Source organism: Cetorhinus maximus, chromosome 8 (assembly GCF_964194155.1).
Source record: "Cetorhinus maximus chromosome 8, sCetMax3.hap1.1, whole genome shotgun sequence".
NCBI lineage: Eukaryota > Metazoa > Chordata > Chondrichthyes > Lamniformes > Cetorhinidae > Cetorhinus > Cetorhinus maximus.
Genome location: NC_135886.1, coordinates 50178363 through 50198228, shown reverse-complemented (window position 1 = coordinate 50198228; position 19866 = coordinate 50178363). Strand labels below are relative to the sequence as shown.

The 19866-nt window shown below is 40.7% G+C and overlaps 1 protein-coding gene across 2 annotated transcripts in view; it reads left to right on the top strand.

The window, feature by feature from the left end:
* LOC144683618 (AT-rich interactive domain-containing protein 2-like) overlaps positions 1 to 19866 on the top strand; it is a 242586-nt gene that overhangs the window by 158362 nt on the left and 64358 nt on the right. Inside the window, exons 7-12 of one of the 2 annotated variants that reach the window (XM_078546821.1) lie at positions 4514 to 4583; positions 6746 to 6993; positions 10531 to 10621; positions 12145 to 12354; positions 13405 to 13569; positions 19463 to 19532. In XM_078546821.1, coding sequence (XP_078402947.1) covers positions 4514 to 4583; positions 6746 to 6993; positions 10531 to 10621; positions 12145 to 12354; positions 13405 to 13569; positions 19463 to 19532 — 854 coding nt within the window. Of the gene's footprint in view, positions 1 to 4513; positions 4584 to 6745; positions 6994 to 10524; positions 10622 to 12144; positions 12355 to 13404; positions 13570 to 19462; positions 19533 to 19866 lie in introns of both variants that reach the window. The other variant, XM_078546820.1, reaches the window with a different exon arrangement.

The following is a 19866-nucleotide window of genomic DNA, read 5'->3' as shown; positions in this document are numbered from 1 at the left end:
TTTGTCAATCACCTCATATACATGTTCCTGACAGGACACCAGATGGACATTCTTACCGCTTGAAAGTACCCATTGTGTACTGTCTGTCTGGATCAATGCACGGCTCTTTTGAAGTTGCATCAGCCTTTGCTCTAGTGCACTGCCGCTGCCAGTGGCCCTTTCTTTCACATACCTTGCAGAATTGATGAAAAGCTAGGCATTTCCTTGGTGCATGCAGAAGTCCACAGCTTCCATGTCTCTTGCAAGGTTTGGGTGTTCTAGTGAGTGCGTCAACAATTGGGGTTGCACTTAGGGCCTGTAAGCTTCATCGACTTGCGAGGATCGCTTCATACCTGTGTCCACCCTTGAGTAGCTCTTCGATGCTATACGTTTTGGGCTTGTCTAGATCTTTCTGGAATGCTTCCATGGGAATAGATGCAACCACCAATTCAACAATTCTGTCCGCTAGCTCTGCATTTGAAAAATCACAGTACGTACCTTTTTCTTGCTGACAAAGCAGTCTATGGATTCTGTAGGCTGTTGTCAAAATGACAAACTCTAACCAATGAATACGGAAGTTTAACCTGATTTCTGAAGCAGTCTTCCAATGTAGTCCATATCTTTGGGGATCTGTTAGCTCTTTTTCCATTAATCCTGACATGTTCTGCCTGTTTCGACCTTCATTCTGAATTCCTAGGCAAATTTCTGTGGCTTGCTTGTCTGTTCAGACACACCTGAATTAAGAAACCATAGCTCAGTTAGCTATTTAAATGTTTTGAATTTGGATAGTAGGTCAACTACAGCCAGTTCAAATGGGGAATTTTGTGGGCATTCTGACAATATTCCTTTGACCTTCCTCCCTTCTGTAGTGCCTGGGATGGGTGCCTTTGTGGTGGGAATGCACAATGGCATAATGGCATCTTTTCTTTTTATTCAATTTATTGTTCAGCAACTCCCAGCGCCACCTGTTATAATCGCAACCTTCTGTGGCCCAATTTTTTATGACTTTTTTTGTCTCCCTTGCTCGCTGTTAATCCGGCCCACACCCTGGTCACTCGCCTTTCCCAACTGAGTTAACCCAGTGCTGGTCATCTCGTTGTGCTGTCCCACTCATGGAACTGATAGCCATGAGCTGTAATCTCACAGCGAGGGATCCGTCTGCTTACCAGCTCTTCACTTGAGCACAAGCTCAGTGCTGTATCGCCAAAGCTTTTCTGCGCAGTGACCACGCTGTGTTTTCAACACTTTCCGGCACTGTAACTTTGTTGCGGCCTGATCAAAACATTGAGGGTCGTCTCCTGCTATGTAGCACGATCTAAGGCTGTTCACCATGTCATACCTGCATTCATCTTGTTGCCACCTGTCTTACCATCGCTGATCACCATGTCGTGTTGTTATAATAGCATACCTTGGGCTTATTTACTGTACAAGATACAAGGCACCAATTGCTATAGGGATTGGATAAACATGATGTGGGTTCATTTATTAAGACTAGGCACAGATGAACAGTTATGCATAGGTGTAAAGCTTAAAGACATCAGAGCTGTGTGTGTGCTCTGCTCAAAGCAAAAGTGAAACTAAGACTGGATCACATGACATCACTAGAAAAAAAGTGTCATGCTGATCTCCCTTAAAGGCATATTAAAGCATTAGATGGTACACACTGCTGCCACTGGCATCGGTGCTGGAGGGAGTGAATGTTGAAGGTCTCTGGATAGGGTGCCAATCAAGCGGGCTTCTTTGCCCTGGATGGTGTCGAGCTTCTTGAGTGTTGCTGGAGTTGCACTCATCCAGGTGAGTGGAGAGTATTCCATCTCCTGACTTGTACCTTGTAAATGGTAGTCAAGGTTTGGGGAGTCAGGAGATGAATTACTCTCTGCAGGATTCCCAGCCACAGTATTTATGTAATTGGTCCAGCTCACTTTCTGGTCAAGGGTAACCTGCAGGATGTTGATGGTGGGGGATTCAATGTCATGGGGAGATGGTTGGATTCTCTCTCATTGGAGATGGTCATTGCTTGGCACTTGTGTGGAGTGAATGTTACTTGCAACTTAGAAACCCAAGCCTCAATATTATCCAGGTCTTGCTTCTTATGGACATGGACTGCTTCAGTATCTGAGGAGTCTCGAATGGTGCTGAGCATTGTTCAATCATCAGTGAACATCCCCACTTTATGTTGGAGGGAAGGTCATTGATGAAGTAGCGGAAGATGGTTGGGCCTAGGACACTATCCTGAGGAACTCCTGCAGCAATATCCCATCCCAGGGCTGGGATGATTGACCTCCAACAACCACAACCATATTCTTTTGTGCTAGGTATGACTCCAACCAGTGGACAATTTTCCCTCTGATTCTCATTGACTTCAGTTTTGCTCCCTGTTGCCACACTCAGTCAAATACTGCCTTAATGTTAAGGGCAGTCACTCTCACTTCACCTCTTGCGTTCGGCTCTTTTGTCCATGTTTGGACCAAGGCTGTAATGAGGCCAGGAGCTGAGTGGCTCTGGTGGAACCCCAGCAGAACGTCAGTGAGCAGGTTATTGATGAATAAGTGCTGCTTGATAGCATTCTAAACTTTGCTGATGATCATGAGTAGACTGATGGGGCGGTAATTAGCTGGGTTGGATTGGTCCTGATTTTTGTGAACCAGGATATAGCTGGGCAATTTTCCACATAGCCAGGTAGATGCCAGTGTTGTAGCCATACCGGAACAGCTTTTCAAGTGGCTAATTCTGGCGTACAAGTCATCAGCACTATTGCTGGAATGTTGACAGAGTCCATAGCCTTTGCAGTATCCAGTGTCTTAAGCCATTTCTTAATACTGTGTGGAGTGAATTGAATTGCCTGAAAACTGGTATCTGTGATGCTGGGAACCTCAGGAGGAGGCCGTGATTGATCATTCACTGGCACTTCTGGCCGAAGATGATTGCATGAAGATACATGCATATTAAACAGTGGAAGCAGCATGCTAAAGACAAAGCTAAGCGATCCCACATCCAACAGATCAAAGCTCTGCAGTCCTGCCACACCCAGCCGTGAATTCTCGTGGACAATTAAACTAACTGGAGGAGGAAGCTCCATAAGCATCTCCACTCTCAATTATGGCAGGGCCCAGCACAAGAGGGCAAAAGATGAGGCTGAAGCGTTTGCAACCATTTTCAGCTAAAAGTGCTCCTTCTGAGCATCGTCACATAAGCAAGTCTTCAGCCAATTTGATTCATTCCATGTGATAATGACGACAGCTAAGTGCACCAGATTCAACAAAAGTTATGTGCCCCAGCGCTGGCCTGGTTGTGGTGTTGATGACTTGTACTGCAGGACTAATCATGCCTCTTTCCAAATGATGAAGGTGTTGTCAACAGTACTATCAAATGGCATTTACTCAGCAACAACCTGCTCACTGCTACTCAGTTTGGGTTCTGCCAGGGGCACTCAGCTCCAGACCTCATTACAGCCTTGGTCCAAACATGGACAAAAGAGCTGAATTGCAGAAGTGAGAATGACGGCCCTTAACATCAAAGCAGCACTTGACTGAGTATGGCAACAATGGGGCTTAGTAAAATTGAGGTTGTTGGGAATCTGGAGGTGGGGAAACTTTCCACTGGCTGGAGTTAAGTATACTTAGCACAAAGGAAGATTGTTGTGGTTGTTGGAGGCCAATTGCCACATGAGCTCCTCAGCTTTGTGTCCCAGGCCCAGTCACCTTCAACTGCTTCATCAATGACTTCCCTTGAACAAAAGGTCAGAACTGGGTATGTTTGCTGAAGATTGCACAGTGTTCAGTACCATTTGCAACTCCTGGGTAGGATTTTCAGATTGTAGGGTTTCCTGACCTGGCTCCGTAAGAGTCAGCAGTAAATGCATCACTACTGATCCCAGCTTCCCCGTAGCCATTTAACACTGCGAGGAGCTTTAATTGGCTGATTGCAAGACTTCCAGCCCTCACTTGGGAGGAAGTTCCGCCTCAGAGAGCTGCCAGCCAATCTGTCTTGTAGCGCTATAGCCCCAGCAGTGCCACCAGGAGCATTGACCACTGCTGGGACTACAAGCAGACCCCAGATCAAGTGTCGGAGCCCACAGGAGCAAGTAGTTGCAGAGTCTTCCGGTAGGGCAGGGAGGAAGCACAAATGAGGGAGGCCCGATCAGGCTGTGTGTTCCCAAATATTTAGTTTGTATTGTTTGACCACCTGCTTAACATTTTAATGTCTTTGTGACAGCAAAGAAAGCCTGACTTCTGAGAAATGTTGATAGGTTATCTATTATTGAAAAGGTAATTCATATGCAACATGCATTAAGAACCTTACAGAGGAGTATCTGTTGGAACTTTGTTTTTGGATGACTGAAATTTGCCTGAATTTCAGACTTTATAACGTGCTGCATTTTTCAACATTTTCTTTCAAATTTATACAAAGCAAACATGGATGGAAGTAAATGATAAGGACAGTATTGACTTTGTAGAAGCGAATTGTTCTCATGTTTTGTGTCTAATCTGATTTTGCACACTAAAATTTAAAACACACTTAATATTGTTAACAGTTTTGGAAAGAGACAGTTGAAGACCATGAAGTACGGGAGCTTATTGGAGACAAAAGTCAAAAATCTAAAGGTAAGCCAAGGTTGCTGAGCAACAGTGGCTCTATAGCCAGCGCAAATATAAATATGCAACTGTTGTGGAGACTGCTCGTCTCCCAGTTCGGAAGGCTGTTTCTTTTAAGTTTTCCACCTTGACCATCACTGAGACTTTCAATTGTCAATTTGCCTAGCTCTTTCTTGTTGCAAGGTCAAATGCTGCTTTATAGTAGCGTGTTCAACTTAGGAGGAATCTCGACCAACATGAGCTTACTGGCCAGATCGCTAATGGAGAGACTCATGGCCTAGTGATGGTCCTAAGAAACACTTTGCTAGTAATGGGTTATGGTAGGGGTGGGGTGGATGATGATTCTCAGGAGATTTGGAGTCATCTTAGAGATCAGTTATGCTATTGATAATGTAAATTCTGGAATATTAGAGGGAAACAAACTTTTAATGAGGTGAAAATTGAACTTTGATTTCATGGGAAAGCTTTGATCACAGCAGCTGTTGTAATATGGCAAATAAATTGGTGAATGTAATATAGTATCTCCATCTGCTGGCAGAGAATGACACTGTTTTAAAAAAAAATTATGGCTTTCCACAAACAAGATTGCTGGAAGGGGCAGGGGCTATGATAGGGTTTCAGATGTTTAACACTGATTTTAAGCTTTTAGGTTTAATGACCTTGCCAGCAGTATCATATGGCTACTTTTAAGGGCAGTCTTACATCGAATTAACATGCAATATTATCGTGAGTTTATTTAGTGAAAGCAAATTTAGTACAGTACTGAGCATCAGAAATTGAAATTTTAAACACTTTCTGATCTTGTTATTAAAAATGTGGTTATGTATTGAAAAGCTGATTAGCATTTCATTGGATTTGATTGGGCTTTTTTATTTTGCAGGCTGATTTTATTCAGTCTTGGGCAGATATTGCTTATTGAAGTCTGCCAGATTATGCATGTTTATCTTCTAGAAGAAATTCCTTAATATGTTAATGGTACTGGTGCCAGTTCATCCTGCAGAGTGGATTTCAGAATACTGGTAGCAATATAGAAGTAACTGTACAGAACCATGTACATGAAGTTCAAAAGGCACTCTCAATAGCTCCACATGTGGAACTGGCACATGTTCAGTACTCGGTGGGGGTAGGTCAGAGTTGATGAATTAGCCCATTTTTGTGATCATTTACATTTTTAAAAAAAATAACTTCTCATTCCGTACACTTATTTTGTCCCTGTAAAGATGAGCAGGTTTCTGGCAATATTCATGTTGAGTCTGCTACTAGGAGACATCTGAATGACACTATCTGCCTTTTATCCTCCCTCTCATTGGAAAACTCATGGCCATTACTTGATGACCCCTGTGACTGACATTGAGATTAGTATGCATCCGAAACCCACACTCTGTGCTACACCATGTTGAGAGCACAGCTTTACTATTATTTGAATTTTGTTGTTTCCAGTAAAATACTTACATGTGAGACCATGCAGGGAGTGTTAGCTATTTGAGACTGGAGAGCTGACGACAGTTGTAATGCTGGCAAATGTCAGCTAACTCAATCTAGATTAAATTGCACCCACGGTCCTTTTACAAAAGCACTATTAGATAATTGTTTAGAGAAAAACACAATTAATTAAAAAGTATACAATGAAACTTCAGTCAATATGGAGTCAAGATTTTTGTTAAAGAATTCTGCAGTGTAGTTTAAAATTAAAATTGTAGATATTTAACACATTAAAGGCCATTCGGTCCTTTGTGCCTATCAAACTGTTTGCTGCAGCAATCCAAAACAAATCCCACTGCCCTTCCCTATCCCTAAAGCTCTGTATCTTCCTTACATCAAAAATAGAGACATGTAACTTTACAGTAAAGAAATAAATTGGAACTGATTCTCTAAAACTCACCTGGAGTAGTTCAGTTAATGCTTTTAACTTTAGGTGATAGTTAAAAATCCAAAGTCCAAGCATTAAATGTAACTCGTCCAACTTAATAGGCTTGAATATTTTGTATTTTAGTTATGGTAAATCATGTAACTGTATTTATTCCAGAATTAATGCTATTTTCACCAATACTGTTCATTAAGCTACTTAACCAGTTTAATATTAGAACATGTAAAATGGACAGCCAGCCACTCAGCGTGCTACAATGACTGAATTTTATAATTTTCTTTCAATCTTTGCCCCTCAATCCTAGAAGCTGCTAGCGATGATCGATGGGACTCTGTCTTGTTCCACCCTCCACAGAAATTGGGCATTAACGACCTAGAAGGGCAAAGGGTGCTGCAGATAGCAGTTATTATCCACAATCTATCCATGGAAGAAGGGAACGCCAAGCTGCTAGCTAACCGAACATGCCTGCGGTTCCTGCTGTTATGTGCTCACAATAGTCACGTCTCACTTAAGCAAATGGGGCTGGACACACTAGGGAATGTAATGGCAGAGGTAAGATAAATGGATACGGTGTTTTTTCTTATTCCATTAGAGAATCAAACTATTCAATGCTGAATATCTTGGAATTGAAAAACAGACATCTCTTATAATTTTATGATTTTTCTAAGCCCCTGGAAGATTATTTGTACAACATAGCAAAGTTACAGTTTATTTAAGCTGAGCATATACCTTATACGGTAATAAAATTCTAATGGGCCAAGGTTTCTTTCCAGTCACTGCCATTTGTTTAAGTTCCTAATCCAAATTTTTAAAAATGGTCTTTAATTACCTATTTGCATTATTGACTGCTCAACATTTTGAATATAGCCAATTGACAGCCAGATTTCACCTATGAATGTTGGGGAGTGGAGAAAGGAGCAAAGATTGTTTAAATGTTTTGGCTAGGCTAGAGTGCAGAGTTGTGTACATCGGCTATTTTCCTTTGATTAAAAAAAAAACTTCTAGTTATACATACGTCATTTATTTAACTAAAAAACTTAAGTTTTGCATTTCTAAATAATTTGAACTAGGACACATTTCAGATAATTTACGTCAAGATGTGGCTGCTTAGGCTAATTCAGCATATAAGGGGTTACAACTTCAAAAAGTGCAAGTTTGTGAGGAGATTAGCTCTAACTGATTCTGTGAAAAAATGGTGCTTTCCTTATACCATGTCAGCTTGAAACAATGGTGATTTCATGTGCTCCTGCAAACAGTCACATATGATGGGTTGGATTGGCTTTATTCATGTAAGCTCAGCAAGTGGAAGCAGCTGTCAGGTAAGTCACACCTAGGAATGTTGTAGCCAGTGTGATTGTAGCTCAACTGGCTAATCCCTGGATGCACAGAAGCATTGGGGATCAATTCTTTGGCTTCCTGGTATACTCGTAAAGGACAACCTGCAAAAGTCAGGTGTGGAAGATAGACGCACTAAATAATAACCTTCCCTTTGGTTTAACTACAACTAATTCCAGCAATTTGCCAGTTACTAAATAGATTTAATCTGCTGATGGAGATTGTGCGATGTAATCTGCTTTCTTGCAGGAACTTGTGAAATAGATGGATGTCCTTTGGATACTTTACTCTTTTTATTTAGAATCTATGTATAAAAAAACGTAGTTTGTTCATTACTGGCTTTGTTTCACTAGATGGTTCCTAAACCCCATCTTTTCAAAGATGGAAACTCATTTGTGGGCACATAAGTTGTATCCAGTTCTCACACATAGGGGTTTGTTTTATTATGCCCTAAGTCATGCTATTCACATGGTTAACATATGTTGTTTCTCATATTGACTGAGATTGCCAGTGGACATTTTAAGTATTGATATAGTAAATAGTAAAGTGTGTTTTTTTTCTTTACTTTCTGTAACAATGGTAGCACTCCAATCAAATTGGCACAGCTGCAGAAATTATTATAATGAATAGAAAATATTATATTGCTATTATACTCCAAGTCACATTTTGTTTGCAAAGTGTGCATGCACACAAGATACTGAATGTCATTGACCTCAACCTTCAGGAAAGCTTAAGTATGTGCACATGGCTGAGCGTGGTCAAAGATCAAGTGACTGGAAGGATAAAGATTTCCAATGAGGGTGCTTGGGTACCACTGAGGAGATGAAAGTTCCAGCAATAACTCACCTTCTGATTGTTTGAAAGATTAAAGTACAGTAGTTGAACTTGAGAGGTTTAATAAAAGGAACAAGAACCTCCCATCTCATTTAGAAAAGGATCTTGAGGGAGGTTAATAGATAAACATATATGCTTAATGAGAAGAAATGGGGAGAAAGGTCACCTAAAGAAGGGAAATGCAAAACTCCTGGCTTTTAGGCTACTCTTTGCATTTCAACTTATTCGTTCATTGTTCAGAAGAAAATGGGGAAGGTGGAGAAGCAAAAGGTGAGAGGAGAGAAACTGTCCAGATCCATATTAAAAAAGCTGCCTCTCAGATGTAACATGCTATTTGGTTCTGATTTGAAATTCTTGATTTATCATAATTGGTTAATGTCTCAAGCAAAACACATGGCATGACATTGCTGAAGCCTGGTGTATCACAATTGGCTTCAGCTAACAGACGACTAGACTGGCAAAACACTCTATATAGAGAGACCCAAGTTGCAACCATTTGGTATTCAAGGTCATAGTCTGTTTTGAAAATCTAATGTTACCTTATCTAATAAATGCTCAGAGTAAATTGTTGGAATTTTTGCTCTACTATTTAAATTATAATTAGAGCTAGAATTTTAATGGCATGTAAGGAGGCCATTCGGCCTATCATGTCTGCACCGGCTCTCCAAATGAGCATTATGACCTAGTGCTATTGCCCTGCCTTTTCCCCGTACTCCTGCACATTGTTTTATTCAAATAATCGTCAAATGCCCCCCTGAATGCCATGATTGAACCTGCTTCCACCACACTTCCAGGCAGTGCATTCTAGACCCGAACCACTCATGTGAAAAAGTTTTTTCTCACATCACATTTGCTTCTTTGCAAATCACTTTAAATCTGTGCCCTCTTGTTCTTGATCCTTTTACAAGCGGGGACAGCTTCTCCCTATCTACCCTGTCCAGCCCCCACAAGATTTTGAACATCTCTATCAAATCTCCTCTTAGCCACCTTCTCACCAAGGAGAACAGTCCGAACTTCTCCAATCTATCCTTGTAGCTGAAGTTTCTCATCTCTGGCATCATTCTTGTAAACCCCTTCTGCACTGTCTCCAGTGTGTTCACATCCTTCCTATAGTGTGGTGCCGAGAACTGTACACAATACTCCAGCTGAAGTCTAACGAGTGTCTTATATAAATTCAGCACAACCTCCCTGTTCTTGTACTCTATGCCCCTGTTAATAAAACCCAGGATGCTATATGCTTTATTGACTGCTCTCTCACCTGTCCTGCCACTTTCAATGATCTATGCACATATACACCCAGGTCTTTCTGCTCCTGCATCCCCTTCAAACTTTCACCCGTATTTTATATTATCTGTCCATGTTCTTCCTACCAAAATGCATCACCTCTCACTTCTCTGCATTGAACTTTGTTACCATATTTTTGAAATGTGGTATGCTGTTCGATCAAACTGTTTTTGTAATTCCCTGCCCAAAAAGTAAGCGATAGAAATCCAATCTAGGTTGAAAGCTGTGTTCCTAACTGGAGATCTACAATAGGGGATCGAGGAAGTTCCTATAATTCCATAAAACACGAGTAAGTTGCTTTCTACTACAGCCTGTCAAGTGTACATGAAGCCCTAGCTTCAAAAAGGGTTTCCACTGTGTCAGTGACTTCCTGCTTTTTTATACTTTGTCTTTGACGGTCTTGAGGAAAATTACCAGTCGCACTGCAATTGAGGGAGCTTTATGTTGTAGAATGCAGTCCACTAGGGCTTACTTCAACTACTGAAATAATTCCCTTACTCAATTATTCATCCTGTTCCATTTGCATGGGTTGAATTCAAGTAAGCCACATGATTTACATTTAACATCCTCAAGATGACTTATTCAGAACAACCCTGCTTGCAGAGCTCTTAAGTTTACTTTTCTTTTCAGCTGCAGTTGGATCCCATCGACTTCCAAAGTACCCAGGTGATTTTTCACACCATTACAAAATGCCTTTACTCTTCAGACAAATGGTTTCGAATTCGAGGTAAGTCTGTCTCTCTGCGGATTGATAGATCTGGTTAGTTGATGTGGCACATTTGTTGAATAGAGCTTGTATCTTTTTAAGTGAATGCTTTATTGGGTTGCTGAACGATTTTTGTGGCAGTACACCTCATCATGCTGGAAAGTTTGTTGTACCACCAATAAGTTGATGACCCTCTTTTTTTAACACTCCTGGTCCGATGAAGCAACTCTCAAGAGCCTTGTTTGCTTTTCAACAATTGCCTTTAAAGTCATTTAATATGTGTTATGGTGACATGAAAAGAGGCTGTTAAGTGTTTCATTGCTTGGTGTGACTGGTTGGATAAAGGGTCAGGAATGCATGGAGCCTTTTTGTTCTGTATCTCAGTGCTGCCCTTGAGATGTTTGGAAGCACAAGAATGAGTGTTGTTGCCTGTATGCTTACAGATCTCCCTTAATCACAAGAGGTTCATGAGAGAAATATATACTCCTACAGCGGTGGTGCGTTTATGCTGCTATGCTTTTCCTAGTTTATAGAGTTTACTTTGAAGAAGGAATCTCGTCTTTTTGCACAACATCACTATTCAAATAAATTTTAATTAGACTCTATATTGAGTACAGACATTCACAACCACAGGTATAGATCTCTAACGCCCAAAGGACTGCAGACTACATTATTGGCCCTGTAGAAAATGAATACGTTGTTGTCAGTGCTGCAAATGCAGCAGAGTTGGGATTCAGACCTGCTGGTTTCCCAAATACTCAAGCTCAGGGAGATGTGGCATATGGAACCTGAATGAGACAAAATTAATTTAAAAGTAGAACAAAGAAAATGATAAGAATTAGAATTTAAACGGTTGAAAATGGGAAAGTTAGGCTTTTTCCTATTGATATAATTGCTTCTTTTTAAGGCTTGCATTAGAATTGACTCTACCATTAATATTTGTGGGATTAACTTGGTGGGGGGGAGGGGGGTAGTTGACAAGTTGAGTAATCAAGTGCATGAATGTGGGTGGTTGCTTAAACCAAGCCAAATTATAGCTGAAAGATGAAGTAGTGAGGTGTGTATGTATGCCATCAGGCAGGAAACCTGAGTAAACTGCTTTTGTGAGAAATAATATGACCAGTTACAATATTTTTACCCCAACCAACATTGATTGATATGCTTGAATTAAACCTATATATAAATAATTTAAAGTACTTTGGTCAGGGAGCATGTGTGGAGAGAGAAACAGAGTTAACGTTTCAGGTTTGGGTCTGGCAAAAGGTCACAAATCTGAAATATCAATTCTGTTTCTATCTCCACAGATGTTGCCTGACCTGCTGAGTGTTTCCAGCATTTTCTATGAATATTTCAGACTTCCAGCATCTGCAGTATTTTTATTTTTATTAATTTACTTCAGCATCTTGAGTTTGCAGTAGGGCAACTGTGTTTAGTTTTAAGTGTATAATTCATGGTTTTACCCCTTATCTCGTCCTTTTATTTCTGTGAAGTGAAGCTGTTTCCAAGTTCTGCATTAAAAAGGTTAACTTTTTTCTTGATTCTAGGAATGGAAATCTTGGCTAACCTTTGTAAAATTGAGGAGAATGTAGATATTATCTGTGAGTGTGTGGAACAGGAATCCTATCGAGAGATTGTGAACCATTTGTCTCTCCAAGATATCTTGCTGTTACTGGCCAGCCTGGAAGCTCTGTATATGCTGTCGAGCCTGGGAGAGGTGACCTGCACCAAGATCATCAAAGTGGAGAGAAGCATCGGTGAGTTAGGATTTTTGGATGTTGGCTGATGCCTGCTTTTCCTTTTTAGAGAATGTCACTTGGATTTTGGTAAGTTGGGATGCTTTTTATAAAAGTATCAATAAAAGTGTTTTATCCCTGTGTAATTATCCTATTGCTAAGTAGTCCATGTTGTGCTCCTGACTTTATCTCCATACTAGTGTCATTGTTTCAGAAGCTGTAGATTCTTTCATGACCCCCTTTAAGACCAATGTTTCCATTCCTAGGAAACATTCCATTTTGAAATCTGGACCAGTAGATTTTGTATTGTATTATGATACAAAATTTGTGCAGAAATGAGTAATTTCAATTAGAATGCTTAATGACAAGATACAGGAAGGGCATAGAGAAGTTTTAAAACCAGCAGGTAAAGAAAAATGGCAATTATGGAAGTGAAGAAAAAGGCAATAGGAAAATAAAAGCATAAGGAAAATTGTGTTCAAATAGATACAAACGTCAGTGCTTTATTTTCGTTAACACGCTACAGGCGCTGGCCCAGTTGACATGTGTGAGTGACCAGGAAGAATATTCTTTGCTGAATTTTTATAAATCCGGACGATCATCATTTCCTAATTGCCGTGTATTATTTATATGCAAAAAACTGTTTAAAAAGATCTTAATTGGATTGTAGTACAATCCAATCCAAGTCCTACTTTATGCCGCAGGGTAAAGTGTGAGGGACACAGCATCATTTTGTAATGAATTGCGAAAATTGTCTTAAATATCATCACCTGGAATTTCCACAGAGTTCCCCTAATCGCCTGTTATAACTTTGTCAGAAACTCCAGGGAAAGATGCAGAGAGCTAAAACTGCTTACACAGTCTCTCTCAGACTTCTGCTGAATTTATGGCAGGAGATCAGCAGAATACTGCTCAAATTCTCTCCCCATCTGTTTGCTGTATTTGTTGGTCTCAATGGTCCACCTATACTGAGAGCACTTAATGATTGCAGCAGTAATGATATTAGATGAGTTATAATATGTACATAACAATTTGATTTAAGACATAATGTGTCTATTTTTTAATTTTCAGATCAGCTTGTTTGCCTAGTGTCTGTGGACATGCAAAACTTTCCTCCCGATGCACTAGCAGCAGTCAAGTTAGTAGAACAGCAGAGCACTCTTCAGCAGCCAACACCAGAGACCAGTCGGTCAGTCACAACAGAGAATGTTTCAAACCAGAGCACACCTGTAACAGGTATGGTATTCAATTCAACCCCATCATAATCTCTTGCCAAAGTGGCATTGAATTGATTTGGGTGAAATTTGTAAGATGAAGAATGAGTGCAACCCTCTCATACTTATTATCATGATTTAATCCTCTAGCCTGGTGCATCTGGACACCCATTTCTGATCACCCTGTGCTTTATCTGAATCCAGTCAAGAATGACAGAATTTTAACAGCACAGAAGGAGGCCATTCGGCCCATCGTGTCTGCACCGGCTCTCCAAATGAGCATTATGACCTAGTGCCATTGCCCTACCTTTTCCTCATACTCCCCTGCACATTGTTTCTATTCAAATAATTACCTAATGTCCTCTTGAAAGCCTCGATTGAACCTGCCTCCATCACACTTCTAGACAGTGCGTTCCAGACCCAAACCACTCGTCGTGTGAAAAAGTTTTTCCTCACATCACATTTGCTTCTTTTGCAAATCACTTTAAATCTCGTTCGTGATCCTTTTATGAGTGGGAACAGCTTCTCCCTATCTTCTCTGTCCATCCCCCTCATGATTTTGAACATTTCTATAAAATCTCCTCTAAGCCGCCTTCTCTCCAAGGAGAACAGTCCCAACCTTTCCAATCCATCTTCGTAACTGAAGTTTCTCATCTCTGGAACCATTCTTGTAAACCTCTTCTGCACTCTCTCCAATGTGTTCACATCCTTCCTATAATGTGGCGCCCAGAAGTGTACACAAAACTCCAGCTGAGGTCTAACGAGTGTCTTATATAAATTCAGCATAACCTCCCTGTTCTTGTACTCTATGCCCCTATTAATAAAATCCAGGATACTATATGCTTTATAACTGCTCTCTCCACCTGCCCTGCCACTTTCAATGATCTGTGTGCATATACACCCAGGTCATTCTGCTCCTGCATCCCCTTCAAAATTTCACCCCTAATTTTATATTGTATGTCCATATTCTTCCTACCAAAATGCATCACCTCACACTTCTCTGCATTGAATCTCATCTGCCACCTATCTGCCTACTCCACCAACTTGTCTATGTCCCTTTGAAGTTCTACACCATCCTCCTTGTAGTTTACAACACTCCCAAGCTTCATATCATCCACAAACTTTGAAGTTGTCCCCTGCTCATCAAGATCTGGATCATTAATATTTATCAGGAAAAGCAAGGGCCCCAATACCGACCCCAGGGGAACTCCACTACAAACCTTCCTCCAGCCTGAAAAATATCCATTGACCATTACTCTCTGCTTTCTATTTTTCAGCCAATTTTGTATCCAAGTTGCTACTGTCCCTTTTATTCCATGAGCAATAGCTTTTCTCTCAACCATATCAACAGCATTATCCTCATCAACCTTTTCTGTTACCTCTTCAAAAAAACTCAGTTAAGCATGATTCCCCTTTAGAAACCCATGCTGGCTCTTTCTTATCAGCCCATATTTTTCTATGTGACTATTAATTCTATTCCGAATAATTGTTTCTAGAATCCTGCTCACCACGGAAGTTAAACTGACTGGTCTGTAATTGCTGGGCTTATCCTTACAACCTTTTTTGAACAAGGGTGTAATGTTTGCACTTGTCCAGTCCTCTGGCACCTCCCCTGAGTTTAGAGGAGACTGAAAGATTATAGCTAGTGCCTCTGCAATTTCCACTCTCCCTTTCTTCAATATCCTCGGTGGCATCTCATTTGGTCCCGGTACTTTGTCAACTTTTAAATACCGACAGTCTATTCAACACTTCCTCCTTATCAATTCTGAACCCTTCTAGTGACAAAGTTTCCTCGTCTGCCACCATGGCCTGGATAGCATCTACCTCCTTGGTAAAGACGGATACAAAGTATTCATTTAATACCTCAGCCATGGCCCCCTCGTCCATGTGTAAATTCTCTTTTAGGTCCCTACTTCTCTTTTTACCACTGTTTTACTATTTATATGCCTATAGAAGACTTTGGGATTCCCCTTTATGTTGGCTGCCAATCTTTTCTCACAATCACTCTTCGCTTCTCTAATATGCTTTTTCACCTCCCCTCTGAACCTTCTGTATTCTTCTTGGTTCTCAGTTGTATTTTCTACCTGACACCTGTCATAAGCACACTTTTTTTCTTTTTTATCTTAATTTCTATCGCCTTTTTCATCCAGGGAGCTCTTGGTTGTTTGCCCTACCTTTCCCTTTCGATGGAATATACCTTGACTGTACCCGAACCAATTCTTTTTTGAAGGTAGCCCATTGTTCAGCTACAGTTTTTCCCACCAATCTTTTGTTCCAGTCTATCTGGCCCAGCTCCGTTTCTGCCCCATCGAAGTCAGCTCTCGTCTAGTTAATTATTCTTACTCTGGATTGCCTATCGTCCTTGTCTATCATCACCCTAAAACGTACAATACAATGATCACTGTCTTCTAAACGTTTCCCCACTGGCACTTGATCTACTTGGCCCATCTCATTTCCAAGAACCAAGTCCAACAGTGCATCTTTTCTTGTTGGATTGGACACATACTGCTGCAGAAAATTTTCCTGAACACAATCGAGGAACTTCTGCCCCTGTCCACCCTTTACACTACCACTATCCTAGTCTACATTCGGGTAATTAAAGTCACCCATTATAACTAGTCTATAATGCTTGCATCTCTCTGTAATTTCCCTGCAGGTTTGTTCTTCTACGTCCTTCTCACTTGGGGGTCTATAGACTACACCAAGCAATGTAATTGCACCCTTTTTGTCCCTTAGCTGTAGCCAGATATTCAACACCCAGTTCTGCCCTTCTGAGCTTGATCCAGGTCGCCACAACATCATATTTCCACATGTCAACCTACACCAGTAACTCCCCAATCTTATTATTTACTATACTCTGTGCATTCACATACATGCATAGTAACCCTGATTTAGGTGTTTTCTTTCTCCCTCACCCAGACTTCCTCTATAAACTTACTATTCTCTATACTAGTATTATCTGTCCCTCTCAGTATTTTGTGCACCATGGTATTCCTTTCTAATATTTTTTCTTGGTTCCCACACCTCTGCTGAGTTAGTTTAATGTCCCCCCAACAACACTAGCAAAATGCTCCGCAAGGAACTCAGTCTCAGCTCTGTTTAGGTGCAACCCGTCCGGCTTGATCCGTCTCCCAGGGCCAGTCCCAGTATCCCAGGAATCTAAAGCCCTCCCTCCTGCACCATCTTTCCAGCTACATATTCATCTGCCTTATCCTCCTATTTTTGTACTCACTGGCACGTGGTACTGGGAGTAATCCGGAGATTACTACATTTGAGGTCCTGCTTGCTAATTTTCTACCTAACTCCCTAAATTCTGATTGCAGGACCACATCCCTCTTCCTGCATAAGTCATTGGTACCAATGTCGACCCACGACTTCTGGCTGTTCACCCCCCCCTCCCCTCCGCCAAAGAATGTCCTGCAGCCACTCTGTGACATCCTTAACTCTGGCACCAGGGAGGCAACATACCATCCTGGAGTCACATCTACGGCCACAGAAACTCCTGCCTGCTCCCCTAACCAATGAATCCCCTATCGCTATTGCTCTTTCTTTCTTCTTCCTCACCGCCTGTACAGCCGAGCTGCTTGTGATGCCATAAACTTGGCTCTGACTGCACTCCCCTGAAGAACCAGCACCTTCACCAGCTTCCAAAACGGAAAACCGATTTGTGAGCAGGCCTCCAGGGGACTCCTGCACCACCTGCCTACTTCTATTAGACTGCCTGGTGGTCACCCATTCCCCCTCTGTCTCCAGGCCCTTAAGCTGGGGTGTGACCACCTCTCTGAATGTGCTGTCCACATAGCTGTCAGCTTCGCGGATGTGCCACAGTGACTTCAACCGCCGCTCAAGCTCTGAAACCCGGAGCACACGTTTCTGCAGCTGGCAGCACTTCCTGCACATGTGGTCGTCTAGGACACCGGTAGCGTCCATGACTTTGCACATATTACAGGACATGCATTCCACTTGACTGAGCTGCCCTGCCATGTCTTAACTCTACTTCCCTTAAGTTAACTTTATTCTACTTAAATAAAAATAACTGGAATTAACCATGTGTCTTGTTTAGACATTGTATGAGGTGATATATCATTGGCTGATCTGAACCAATACCATAGCTGGGTAGCTATAGTTGACCCCAGCACTCCCTAGCCTAGGCAGAAGAAATTGACTTGAGTTCCAACTTCAATCACTATCAAATGATTATCTGAAAGTGCTATTTTATTCAAGTTAGGTGTTTACCCTATAATCCCATATGTCCACCAACTCTCAGTTATATTTTCTGAAGCTTGTGCTTTGTTCCCTTGTTCTTTCTGTACAGTGAACTCCTTGGACTCCCTTTATTAATTGGTTATCGATTTTTTTAGCTACTGAATCCTGTCTCTTGCTTCCAGATAAGTCCTTTCTTTCTGAATTGAATAGTGTTCTTAATTCTTATCAATCATTGCATGTCTGGAATCATTTTTCGTATTTCTTCTGGTTTCCAATGTCACTTTTTGGAGATTAGCAAACCGAAGAGGATGTAATGTTCTAAGCACATTATTATCATTGTTTCCATTTAGAGCTAATTCAGGCTTTTAGCATGGATGGGCATTATTTTCTTTGTCATTTTTTCCCTTAAATTGCAAAACTAAACTGCCAGATGTTCCAAGTCTGAAAATCTTATTACAGATTTTTAATATTCGCATTTACCCGATAATACAGCAGTGGTTTTAATTGAAATTCTAATGTTCAATCAGCTAACTAAATCAGACTTGGTACTATTAGTATTATTTCTTGGTGGTGAATGCTGTTTCCTTTGAGTACTATAATGTGACTGACAATGTGATGTCATGCCACATTTTACTGTTCTAGTCTGATGGCATAGGCTCAGTGTTTTGGTTATACTTAACACACTTATGCATATAATTATGTTGTGGGATTAAATATGCCTTACATTTGTGAATGCAGGAGAGTTGAATTCTGCGATGTGGGAAGGGTTAATTTTGCACTTGGTTGTGATGATAGGCGAATAGTGATGGAAGAGCAGTTGAAAATTTACTGTGACAGCTGGTAGTTGCTTACTTAACAATGGGAAATTGTCACTGGTGACATCCAAATAAGGAGTGTACAGTGGGCATTCCAAATTTACCTGCTGATTGGTTGCTGTTTTGTGAATATATTTGAACTAATTACAAATGAGCAGGTAGAGAATATCGCAATGAGCAAGTAGCGCCTTAAAGTAAGGCAACAAATGTCCATGAGTAACATCAGTTAGCCTCCAGTTGATCTTGAGGTGATCATTAAATTGTCACAGGGATTAATTGAACAAGTGGAAAATCAGGTTTCTGCTCTGGTCTAAGTGGACTTTGCAGCCTTCAAGGGACAGGCCACTTACACCACATATCGACTGTGCCAACAGAAAACTTTCTTCAAACTAGTCCCTTTAAGCATTTTAAGAATTAACTGGCAGAGTGAAATGCTCTCTTGCTGATATAACATTGTGCATTACTACCATGTTGTTACAAAATAACACATCTTCCCAGTTACTGTGAGCAATACCATGGAAGTTGCCCTAGTGAAGAAGTAATTCCAGTCTTATCCATTCTTGCAAGCAATTATTTTTTTTGTTAGAATGTTCAGGAGACTGAAATATACTGTACCCAAATTAATGTCTTCCTTCTACAAATACGCCTATTAATTGACAATACTTTATTAGATGTAGTTACTACAGAAGTATAATAATGTGAATTTTACATGAGTCTAGAGTAATGTTACCTTTTCGCTTACTGCTTAAAGCACGAGGAACTAGGAAACAATTTATTGATTTCAATCGGAAGTTATCAAATCCAACTTCTTTCTGCTAATCACAGATGCCTTACTATTCCAGTTAAATTTGCCTGACGGTCATTATATTTCCTTTTCTCATTTGATTTCCATAGCAATGAGGCCTCTTGGAGTCCCTTCTGCCAGCCTGTTGGAAGCAGACAGTGAGACATTTACATGCCAGTGGTAAGTGATCTTTTTGTGAGTCAATTCAAAATCTTTTCTATGTTTTCTCCTGTGAAAAATGTGTTATTTTCCACACAATTTTCCTGTCATTCTTCACATGAAATGCTTAATAAAAGCACTATATGGTTTATGTAGAATTGTGAAAGGAATTCATTGCACGAGAAGTGCTTTGAGATGAGATAAAGCAATATATAAACAGAAGTCATTTTAAAATCAATGTACAGCTCACATTCCTTGGTGTTCTTGCTTTTGGAGTCCAATACTTGATACACAAAACTGCAAATTGTAGGTTCATTAGTGCAGAATCACTAGGCAGTCCATGTCCATATGCAGC